The sequence below is a fragment of the Oncorhynchus mykiss genome, chromosome 19 (genome assembly GCF_057628025.1).
Source record: "Oncorhynchus mykiss isolate SJ-2025 chromosome 19, ASM5762802v1, whole genome shotgun sequence".
Lineage (NCBI taxonomy): Eukaryota > Metazoa > Chordata > Actinopteri > Salmoniformes > Salmonidae > Oncorhynchus > Oncorhynchus mykiss.
The window spans coordinates 58811724-58824134 of NC_143040.1; the positions used below are offsets into that span (position 1 = coordinate 58811724).

At 40.6% G+C, this 12411-nt stretch overlaps 1 protein-coding gene across 10 annotated transcripts in view; it reads left to right on the forward strand.

The window, feature by feature from the left end:
• Positions 1-12411, forward strand: part of LOC110498066 (myelin transcription factor 1-like protein) — a 164566-nt gene that overhangs the window by 149158 nt on the left and 2997 nt on the right. For 5 of the 10 annotated variants that reach the window (XM_090211462.1, XM_036955008.2, XM_036955000.2 and 2 more), the window contains 9 exons: positions 556-677; positions 1557-1625; positions 5255-5317; positions 5459-5542; positions 6905-7126; positions 7328-7422; positions 8195-8298; positions 9311-9454; positions 10444-10506. In XM_090211462.1, the coding sequence (XP_090067588.1) occupies positions 556-677; positions 1557-1625; positions 5255-5317; positions 5459-5542; positions 6905-7126; positions 7328-7422; positions 8195-8298; positions 9311-9454; positions 10444-10506 (966 nt within the window). The remainder of the gene's footprint in view (positions 1-555; positions 678-1556; positions 1626-5254; positions 5318-5458; positions 5543-6904; positions 7127-7327; positions 7423-8194; positions 8299-9310; positions 9455-10443; positions 10507-12411) is intronic. The other 5 variants (XM_090211464.1, XM_090211458.1, XM_090211460.1 and 2 more) reach the window with 4 other exon arrangements.

The window sequence follows — 12411 nt, forward strand, 5'->3', positions numbered from 1 at the left end:
ACATTGGGAATGTTCTCAAGTTGTTCAGAGAACGTTAAGGAACAGCATAACGTTTCCTACAGGTTTCCTCATGGTTATATTTAAAGTCATGTTCTCAAATTGTTCCTGAGAACATTAAGATACATTTCCATAAAAAACACAAGAAAACTTTAGTAACGTTCAGAGAATTCCATTCTCAGCATCAACAAAACTTTGTGTTCAGGTGTGTTGGCCGCACCCACTTATTGACCTCACCTGATCATAATGAGTTCTTGTTTCCTTTTAAATGGGGTCGGTTTGAAAAGACAAAAATAAACACCTTTGAATGTGTAAAAAATCATGGCATGCTAGCTCCATCCTGTGTAAACTGGAACAACAAGTCCCCCTCCGTCCTCACCATCTATTTGACTGTGTGTATCTCTCTTTCACTCTCCCCCATCCCTCTCTCTCCTCTTTTCTCGCTCATCCCTCTCTCTTATTCACCCTCTCATCCCAATCTCTCTCATTTCCCATCTTTCTCACCGTCCTTCTCTCTCATATACCCCTTCTCTCTCCTCCATCCCTCTCTTTCTCTAGACAAATGACCTGGACCCGTTCCAGGAGCTGCTGGAGCAGCGAGGTTACTCTGATGATGTCACCATGCACAGCACCAAGCCCAAGTACGCCCAGTGCAAAGAGAGCAAGAAGGACCTGATAACGTAAGACTGACCTGTACAGTTTGTGTGTGTGTGTGTGTGTGTGTGTGTGTGTGTGTGTGTGTGTGCGTGCGTATGGCATGCTAATGGCATGCTACATTTTGCCACGTACTTTTCAGTCAGCTTTTCATTTGATCCACAGCTCTTCAGCCAGTGTTTTGCTGGTTTCTTATCATTCTCTTATGTTGATGGTTTAACGTAATAAAACATGATGACCTCATCATGTTGCAGCTGCGCTCTAGAATGGGTCCAGAACAGTCCAAACCATTTTTGCAGACAGTCAAGCTAAACTGGAAACAATGAAAAACAAATCAGCCAACAATAAAAGGGATAAACAAACCTATTTATTTTATGTTCCTCTAGTTTTGGTTTCATTCTGTCTATTCCTCTGGTGACAGATGCCCAACATCTGGGCGTGAGGGCAGTGGTCGAGTGACTTACCTCGACTATGCTCTCGGACTACTGCAGACAGAATGCACATCTCTATGTTTTCTCTTAAGTATGATTACAGTTAACCCTTTGAGTCAACATAGTGTCTAAGTGATGTGTATCATCATGGTAAACATAGGCCTACCAGATACCCAATCATGTCAAGGAATGTAATCAATGAACTTACAGATCATGTCAACAAAACATTTATGTTCTACACAGGCTATTTCTGAAGGCAGTTATTTAGAGGGGTTAACACGTTTATTTACTGACCCATAGTCCCCCCTGCACTTGCATCATGGCTTTCTTGCAATTCCAGTCTTGTCAACGTGTGTGTTTGTGTGTAAGTGTGTGTACAGTGTGTACTGTGCATGTTTGTCTGTGTCTTTATGTTTCAGTGTTGGGCCCTCTCTCTTCTTTGCCTCACTAACGTTGTCATGGTATTTCTTCCAGTCTCTCTGGCTGTCCTTTAGCTGACAAAAGCATTCGAAGTATGATGGCTACCAACTCACAAGAGCTCAAGTAAGGCGTGAGATGTTTCATTTTTATTTTTGTTTCTTCTTTTATTGATATATTGTGAAAAAAGTAGAATTCCCAATTCCTGAATTCAGAACTTGGTTTTAGTTCCTCAGACAAAGCAAAAACACTCTACTGACTGTTATTAATATGTATGTTTTATTTATGGGGTATATCAGCTTTAATAGTGCAGTGTCGTGTCTTTACTATAGTTAACTGAAGACTGATAGTTTTTATCAAAGATTCTCTGTAATTAGTTATTACCCGATTAGACTGATTAATCATGTAACCGTAATTACTAGGAAGTCGGGGCACCAAGGAAAAATATTCAGATTACAAAGTTATAATTTCCTAAAATAACTTTTCAGATATTTTATCTGATCAATTAGTCTTCGAATTAATGAATTATTTACTTTACCTCACATTAGTCTCATTCCGAACGTCGTAAATTGTTGGTTATCTGCACGAACCCAGTCTTCAGTATGAGTCATCCATACATCAATTGTCTTAAATCATTTTTTTATTACTAGTTAAGTAATTCACAGAAATGCATAAACAAACAAACAAACAAGGTAAATGTGGTTATATGAAATGATAGGAGAATGTGCCCTAGTGGGCTAAACCGGCATGGCGGCTTGATAGACAAAAGGGGAAGTGGGGGTCGACTAAGAAGTCACTACAGAGTGATAATTATAACAATTGAAATGCTAATCCTTTACACATGAACACTCACTCATTCGGGAACAATTGCAATCAATATATATATTTACGCTTTGTAGAATTGTCCATCTCTCCCTCTCTCTCTCTGTCGTGGTTATAGTGGGTAGTTCAGAGTGACATTCAGTCGTTTCGTTATAGAATGGATGTTTTGGCAGTTGTCGTTCTTCGCGTTCAATGATACCGAATTCCCAGCTGCAGACTAGTAATTAACATCAAAGACTTGTTCTTATTCTGTCGGTATCGATAGTCTAAGAGTTTATCCACGTGGTATGGTTAAAAGATTCAGCAATGGTCTACAACCTTTGTCCTCCTAATGGAGAAAAACATGGTCTGCAACCTTTAGCCATCTCGTAATTGAGGTAAGCTCGGTCTGTTGATCGAAAACCCGAGTGGGGGTTTTATTCGGAATTATCGAAAATTGCTGTCCCAGGATGTCTGACCCTAACTGGGCTCAGGGGCGGTCCTCTGATTTAGTTCAAATCAAAAGGGAATTGTATTTTTCTTCATTAAACAGTCCAAAATCATATTACACAATTATACAAACAGTATCATACTCACTCATTCATCTTATACAACAATTAGATGTAAACCTCATATCTGAGGCTATTATATAAACAGCGTTATGGTAATGTGGCCACACCGTCTCCCATGAGCTTCCCCAAGTTGTGACAAACGGACCAGTTCGTAGCTGGATTATTCACCGATCTTTTATACTTTCTCCGGAACATGAAATTTGTTCGTACCTCAAGTTCTGTGAGGTGGAAGGATTTCCTTTGTTCTTCATGAAAATCTACTCTCTCTATACTGTGTCCATGAGGAGATCCTCAGGAATTTATGACGTCTCTCTGACCACAGCAACCTAGTTGAAGGAGGAAAGGTGGAGGCAGGGAGAGGGGGATAGGGCTTGCTAAACCCAAAGAGGTCAATGTCATGACAGCAGATATATCGTAGGTTCTATCAATGTAATTGTCTGCATCATTTCCAATACCCTATATATAGTATATATTTAAGTACATTTTCCTTTTTTTGTTTTCCCTTAAAAGCACAGAGAGCATCATGAAGAACAAGGAACACACCAGGCAGGTCCGAGATACTGTTGTGAAGAAGTTTAAAGCCGGATTTGGATACAAAAAGATTTCCCAAGCTTTAAACATCCCAAGGAGCACTGTGCAAGCGATAATATTGAATTGGAAGAAGTATCAGACCACTGCAAATCTACCAAGACCTGGCCGTCCCTCTAAACTTTCAGCTCATACAAGGAGAAGACTGATCAGAGATGCAGCCAAGAGGCCCATGATCACTCTGGATGAACTGCAGAGATCTACAGCTGAGGTGGGAGACTCTGTCCATAGGACAACAATCAGTCGTATATTGCACAAATCTGGCCTTTATGGAAGAGTGGCAAGAAGAAAGCAATTTCTTAAAGATATCCATAAAAAGTGTCGTTTAAAGTTTGCCACAAGCCACCTGGGAGACACACCAAACATGTGGAAGAAGGTGCTCTGGTCAGATGAAACCAAAATTGAACTTTTTGGCAACAATGCAAAACGTTATGTTTGGCGTAAAAGCAACACAGCTGAACACACCATCCCCACTGTCAAACATGGTGGTGGCAGCATCATGGTTTGGGCCTGCTTTTCTTCAGCAGGGACAGGGAAGATGGTTAAAATTGATGGGAAGATGGATGGAGCCAAATACAGGACCATTCTGGAAGAAAACCTGATGGAGTCTGCAAAAGACCTGAGACTGGGACGGAGATTTGTCTTCCAACAAGACAATGATCCAAAACATAAAGCAAAATCTACAATGGAATGGTTCAAAAATAAACATATCCAGGTGTTAGAATGGCCAAGTCAAAGTCCAGACCTGAATCCAATCGAGAATCTGTGGAAAGAACTGAAAACTGCTGTTCACAAATGCTCTCCATCCAACCTCACTGAGCTCGAGCTGTTTTGCAAGGAGGAATGGGAAAAAATTTCAGTCTCTCGATGTGCAAAACTGATAGAGACATACCCCAAGCGACTTACAGCTGTAATCGCAGCAAAAGGTGGCGCTACAAAGTATTAATTTAAGGGGGCTGAATAATTTTGCACGCCCAATTTTTCAGTTTTTGATTTGTTAAAAAAGTTTGAAATATCCAATAAATGTCGTTCCACTTCATGATTGTGTCCCACTTGTTGTTGATTCTTCACAAAAAAATACAGTTTTATATCTTTATGTTTGAAGCCTGAAATGTGGCAAAAGGTCGCAAAGTTCAAGGGGGCCGAATACTTTCGCAAGGCACTGTATCTCTTCGATGATATATCGTTAGTGGAAGTGTGCTTTCTGCCCGCAGCTGAAGATTACCCACCAATTTAGACTAAGGACACCGGGCGGACCCCTGGAAAATGTAGTCTCTTATGGCCAATCTTCCAATGATATGCCTACAAATACGTCACAATGCTGCAGACATCTTGAAGAAACGACAGAAAGGGCAGGCTCGTTCCTGGTGCATTCACAGCCATATAAGGAGACAATGGAAAACAGAGCCTCAGAAATTCTGCTCATTTCCTGTTTGAAGTTTCATCTTGGTTTCGCCTGTAGCATGAGTTCTGTGGCACTCACAGATAATATATTTGCAGTTTTGGAAACGTCAGACTGTTTTCTTTCCAAGGCTGTCAATTATATGCATAGTCTAGCATCTTTTCGTGACAAAATATTGCGCTTAAAACGGGCACGTTTTTTTATCCAATAATGAAATAGCGCCCCCATAGACTCAACTGGTATTAACCTTCCCGTAATTGGAGTACACTCTACTGACTGATACAGCGAAATACATTATAGATGTAACGGTACAGAATGAGTGTGTTTTTGACTGTGTCCCTTAAGCCCTGTTGGTTGCTGTAGGCCCTGATTCGCTGTGTTTTCTGTCCCAGGTGCCCGACACCGGGGTGCGATGGTTCTGGGCATAATACTGGCAACTACGCATCACACAGAAGGTAAAATAAACACAAACACACACACACACTTCTAGTTATTCACAATGGCAGTGGACAGCACACACACCTCTCAGGCTGGTTCAGAGGAAGTTCTCTGTATTAATAATATTTGCAATTGATATGGTTGTCTTTCCTCTGCAGTCTATCAGGGTGTCCGCGGGCCAGGAAGAGTGGAATGAAGATATCACACAGTAAAGAGGACAAGGAGGACCAGGAGCCCATCAGGTAGAGTTAGCCTGCCAAACCCCTCTCAAAGACTCAGGGAACTACAGCTATCACCCAATTTCTAGATGCCCTTAACCAACTCTCACTGTTCTTTTTAGATTGAAACAGAGACAGGCAACCCCCAGTGGTTTGAAAATGAGGGTTGTCCTATGTAGGGATCTTATGTTGTGGCTTCACAAAAATATACAGAGATAGTTAGCTGGAGAGAGAGACAGAGATTGATCTGGTTTCTCTCTAATTAGCTTTTCTGGCTGCTCTCTCATCGATTTCTCAGTGGTGCTGAGAGAAAACCAACACCCTGGCCTGTCTGTCTGCCTGTCTGTCTGTCTATCTATCTCCCACGGTCAGCCAAGCCAACTGAGGCAGGGTCGCTTTCCCACACATCTGTCTTCACTAAAAGCCATGATTGCATGGAACTCCCTTCCATCTTATATAGCGCAAGTGAACAGCAAACCTGGTTTCAAAAAACAAATAAAGCAACACCTCACGGCACAATGCCTCTCCCCTATCTGACCTGCTTGTTGTGTGTACTATATATACTGACATGTACATGTAACTGATAGATGGACACACATGCACACTACATGTTAGGTTTTCAATGTATGTAAATTGTGAAGTATTTTGTCTGTAATGTCTTTTTAGTTGCATGTCGGACCCCAGTGAGACTAGCTGTCACCACTGCCGTCGGTTAATGGGGATCCTAATAACATCAACAACAAAAAACTGCTCCAAATAAGCATTGGCTGGAGGAGAAAAGTTACTGGACTTAGAGTCAACTGTGTGTGGGGGTTTGGACCATTTTCAGAAAGAGATTGTGACTGTTTCTGGAAATATAATACGCCTGATTGATAGTTTAATAAAACCAAGGGGAGTTGTAACAATAATCCACTGGGGGAATATTCTGTGTTGAAACATTTTCAGCTTCACTGCATCTGATTAGCCATAGTGCCAAGTGCTGATTTAACGTTGACTGACTGTAGTCTGTGTCAGTGTGATAAACTGCCAAAGGGACAGATTAGACCAGATCAGACCAGATTGAAGGTGTTTTTATTTATATTTAAGTCAGAGTGATTACTGATACCGTATCCTCTCCCATTCTGCACACTGTAACTCAAAAGACAAACAAAGTCATACTGCATTCACTGAAACGAAATGATATTTCCTCAACTCAAGCACCCATGAAGCTATATGTGGTCCAACTTTACATTATATAGACCTTATGTCATAGTAATAACTATGTCATGAATAACACAATTCTTCCTGACAATGCATCCTGAGCAGGAAAACTTCTGGGTCCTTGTCAGTAAAAAACTCTTGACCCTGGTTATTAGAATAACTAGACCATCCCTACGCCCTTCACAGGTGTCCGGTCCCGGGCTGTGGCGGTCAGGGTCATGTGACAGGGAAGTATGCATCTCACCGCAGTGCATCAGGCTGCCCCCTAGCGGCCAAGCGGCAGAAGGACGGTTACATGAATGGCTCCCAGTTCACATGGAAGGCTGGGAAGACAGATGGCATGTCCTGTCCCACCCCGGGCTGTGATGGCTCGGGTCACGTCAGTGGGAGCTTCCTCACACATCGGAGGTGGGTCTGGGTCCTGCATCAATATTTGATCATCCTCTCTTTCTCCCTTCCTTGAAGTAATCACTGATCTGACGGGATCTGTGAAAGCTAGTGGAGCCAATGCTTCACTCATCCAGTCAGGTTTTGTGTGTGTTTAAATAAAATATGCACTATTTGTATGTATGTCTAAAAATGTCTAATATTTCTAATATTTTCCCCAAGTTTGTCGGGCTGTCCGCGTGCCACCTCTGCCATGAAGAAAGCCAGACTGTCTGGACTGTCTGAAATGCTAACGATAAAACAGCGCACCAGCAACGGTAATGACTGTCACTGCTCACTCACACAATGGAGCCAATCAGGAGTGTGTATGCGTAATGAGCTACTGAGTGAAATCCCAATCTGACATACAGGGCCAACCAGGAGTGTGTGTGTGTAATGATCTACTGAGTCGAATCCCAATTTGATATAAAGAGCCAATCAGGAGTGTGTATGCGTAATGAGCTTCTGAGTAGAATCCCAATCTGACATAAAGAGCCAATCAGGAGTCGGTACACGCAATGAGCTCCTGAGTAGAATCCAAATCTGACATAAAGAGCAAGTCAGGATTGGGTAATTTTAATTTTAATTTTACCTTTATTTAACTAGGCAAGTCAGTTAAGAACAAATTCTTATTTACAATGGCGGCCTAGGAACAGTGGGTTTACTGCCTTGTTCAGGGGCAGAAGGACAGATTTTTACCTTGTCAGCTCGGTGATTCGATCTAGCAACCTTTCGGTAACTGGCCAACGCTCTAACCACTAGGTATTGAGCCACTGAGTAGAATCCTAATCTGACATAAAGAACCAATCAGGAGTGTGTATGCGTAATGAGCTACTGAGTGGAACCCCAATCTGAATTAAAGGGTACAGGATTGCCATACAGCCTTTGAGCTAGCAAACTAGCCAGTGACAGTTAGTGTATAAGAGACCATCCCTCTGCCTCTATCACACATCTCATTCACCCACCACTGACACATCATTTGATATATGTAGTTGGGCTCGGGGTGGGTGGCAGGTGTCTAATAATTGTTCACTGTATAATATTTTTAAGGAATCGAAAATGAGGAAGAAATTAAACAGCTGGATGAAGAAATCAAAGATTTAAGTGAATCAAATTCACAAGTGGAAGCAGATATGATCAAACTTAGAACACAGGTAAGTCAGTAGTTCTATGCCATCTGTTTACTTGAAGATTTGACTCATTTCATGCTTACCTTTCAGTTTCTACCCATTGTGGCCCATCTATTGTCAGCAATTATATAATGGTAACGTGTACTACAATGGAGTGTGTATTTCATTGTTGTACAGCATACACCTAAATGAATCTACCCTCTGCTAAAAAGGTTACCAGAAAAGTTACTCCAGTTTAGAAAAAGCTGTCCAATTTTCATACATGATCTACCATCATCGAGATAAATCCCAGTATATCTCACATCTGGGAGAATGCAGTGTAACAAAGTGGTGGATTCCTAATTACAAAGCACTATACGTCTGTGAGTGCCTGCTTGCCAAACAGAGAGCATAGTCACTCACAGCCAATAAAGGGAAGCACCCTGTCCCCACTAGCAGGAACAAGAGCAGCAGCTTTCACAGCTTGTATGGAAGGGTTACTTCCTAAAGAACTATTTGTGTGTGTGAGTTGCAGAAGCTACACATCAGTATCAAGGAAGTATCAAACACTCCAGGAGAGGAAAGAGAGAAGCTTCACAATATTTATCTTCACCTACAGTTTGCCTTTTTGAGATTGCATGCACGTTTGATCTCATTTTGAAATACTGTCTGTTTTCCAACTTGTAGTACATCTTTGGTACTGAATTGTACTGTATGTGCATTGGAGGCATATGGCATATTTGTTGGAATACACCCCACAGACTTTCAGTACATTTTAGTGAGTGTCAGTGTGTTGAATATCATGTGTCCATGCTTCATTGCTCTTCACCTGTGTTGCTCTGTTGCGGGTACATCCATCTCTCCGTGTGATGATGTCATAGACATGGCTGCACGCCAGCCAATCAGCAGTGAGTTGTGGCATGTCTGAGGTAGGCCGCTGCCCATGTTATGTGAACTGTGAACTGCACCCTGTGTGCTTCACTGTAACAAGCAGAGATAAAGAAGCACTACCTTTACGGTAACCTTCTTCTTCTCTCACTCTCCCCCCATTCCCTAGATTACCACAATGGAGTCTAATCTGAAGTCAATAGAGGAAGAAAACAAGGTGATTGAACATCAAAATGAATCTCTCCTGCATGAGCTGGCCAGCCTCAGCCAGACACTGATTAACAGTTTAGCTAATATCCAGCTCCCTCATATGGTAAGGGAACACCAAGAACGGCAATCGGGCAAGTTCCTATAAGCAAACATACTGTAGCATATGAGTTGATTCATTTACATACTCATCTATGTACAGTATTTATCTATTCATTTCTGTGAAGCCCATACGGTTCCAGTGGTTGTGCATGCTGAGTTGAGCAAGAGCTTTCTGAGCCTAGATCAATGAAAAATAAGAGTATTCATCATTTTAGCCAAAGTGAATAGGGGAAGTATTATATGATGCGCGTGTTATGAATTATAGAGCGATTAGACAATCAGTTTCAAACAAAGGTGTTAACAGTTGACTTTGGCAGGAGTTCACCAGAGCTGAGTACCGGCACCTAAAGATTTTTACTGCTTGAGTAAAGTACTGACATCTACATGTTAACAGTGAAATGAAAACTTAAGTCTCTACCACTTTGGCTCTCGGTCTATAGCTATAGGCTACTACGTTTGTAAATTCAACAAACTTACTTGTGGATCTATCATGGATTTTCATAGTACAGTACGTGCTATAATTGCAGGTCTGCATTTACTGTAGTGCTACATGTATTTAAGGCATGTCAAAAACAGATTTTCTCCATAAGCATCCATTATATTATTTTCTTATTGTCTTCACTTCAGAAGAAAAGGAAAAAATAGCACTGGTCCAAAAACTATGAATGATGCCTGTGTCAATCACAAATTAAAATCTTGGCATTTTTTTATTCTTAAAACTCTATCTCCTTATCTTAAAACGTGCAACGTTTGTGTGTGAACACAATGCGATATTATTCCAGAGGCTGTGATCATTCTGACCATGGTGTGAGCTGGATTCAGTTGCTGGCCCAATTCGCTATGTTTTCTTATGTTTTGCCTCTGTTTATTTCACATATCAATTGTGTCAGATGTTCTGTTGGTGCTGTAGCTCAAATGCTACCACCTAGGGATTGTCTGAGAGAGTAACAGTAACTAGGTAGCAACTAACAGTAACTAACCTTTCCCCCATAGAAACCGCTGGCACACAAAGAGGCTTCCATTAGAAATAACAGCTGCTTACAGATGCATCAGAGAGTAAGACAATCATTCATCATATTCTTACTCTAACACTGCTTTTCTTTCTGTTAATCCTTCTCCTTGTTTCCTCATCAATGCACTGTATGAAAGACTGGACCTCTGTTTTTCGCAATAATGTTACATAGCAAGATTTTGTCCTGTATTTTAAGCTTTATCCAGAAATGGGAATTAAACAAAAACAATTGTCTTTTTAACAATTGTCTGAGGATAGTGCTGGACCATCTGACAAGAAGAGGGTACAATTTGATGAACAACTGCAAAACACAGGGCCCTAATTATTATACCATCAAAACACAGGGCCCTAATTATTGTGTCATCAAAATGCAGGGCCCTAATGACAGAACCATCAAAACACAGGGCCCGAATTATAGTTTAATTAAAACAGAGGGCCCTAACGATAGTATCATTAAAACACAGGGCCCGAATTATAGTTTAATTAAAACACAGGGCCCTAACAATAGTATCATTAAAACACAGGGCCCGAATTATAGTTTAATTAAAACACAGGGCCCTAACGATAGTATCATTAAAACACAGGGCCCGAATTATAGTTTAATTAAAACACAGGGCCCAAATTATAGTTTAGTTAAAACACAGGGCCCGAATTATAGTTTAATTAAAACACAGGGCCCTAACGATAGTATAATTAAAACACAAGGCCATAACGATAGTATCATTAAAACACAAGGCCCTAATGATAGTATCATTAAAACATAAGGCCCTAATGATAGTATCATTAAAACACAAGGCCCTAATGATAGTATCATTAAAACACAGGGCCCTAATGATAGTATCATTAAAACACAGGGCCCTAACGATAGTATAATTAAAACACAAGGCCATAACGATAGTATCATTAAAACACAAGGCCCTAATGATAGTATCATTAAAACATAAGGCCCTAATGATAGTATCATTAAAACACAAGGCCCTAATGATAGTATCATTAAAACACAGGGATAGTATCATTAAAACACAAGGCCCTAACCATAGTATCATTAAAACACAAGGCCCTAATGATAGTATCATTAAAACACAGGGCCCGAATTATAGTTTCATTAAAACGCAGGGCCCTAACGATAGTATCATTAAAAACACAGGGCCCTAATGATAGTTTAATTAAAACACAGGGCCCTAACGATAGTATCATTAAAACACAGGGCCCGAATTATAGTTTAATTAAAACACAGGGCCCTAACGATATTATCATTAAAACACAGGGCCCGAATTATAGTTTAATTAAAACACAGGGCCCAAATTATAGTTTAGTTAAAACGCAGGGCCCTAACGATAGTATCATCAAAACACAGGGCTCTAATGATAGTATCATTAAAACACAGGGCCCCAATGATAGTATCATCAAAACACAGGGCTCTAATGATAGTATCATTAAAACACAGGGCCCCAATGATAGTATCATCAAAACACAGGGCTCTAATGATAGTATCATTAAAACACAGGGCCCCAATGATAGTATCATCAAAACACAGGGCCCTAATGATACTATCATAAAAACACAGGGCAATAATGATAGTATCACCAAAACACAGGGCCATAATGATAGTATCACCAAAACACAGGGCCTTAATGATAGTATCACCAAAACACAGGGCCTTAATGATAGTATCACCAAAACACAGGGCCTTAATGATAGTATCACCAAAACACAGGGCCTTAATGATAGTATCATCAAAGGCACCATAATAGAGTCAGCAGATTTAGTCCTCTGTCTGGTTCAGAAACTCTCCCATTCATGTCTTTTCCATGTCCATCTTTATTTCATTCATATGACCATTTATTTTCCCCAGTCTTCCTGATTCCTATCCAATCCTGAATTTTCCTTTATTAAAGTCTTTCTAACCTCAATGATCATCTATTTGAATGGCAAAATCTTGTTTTAGC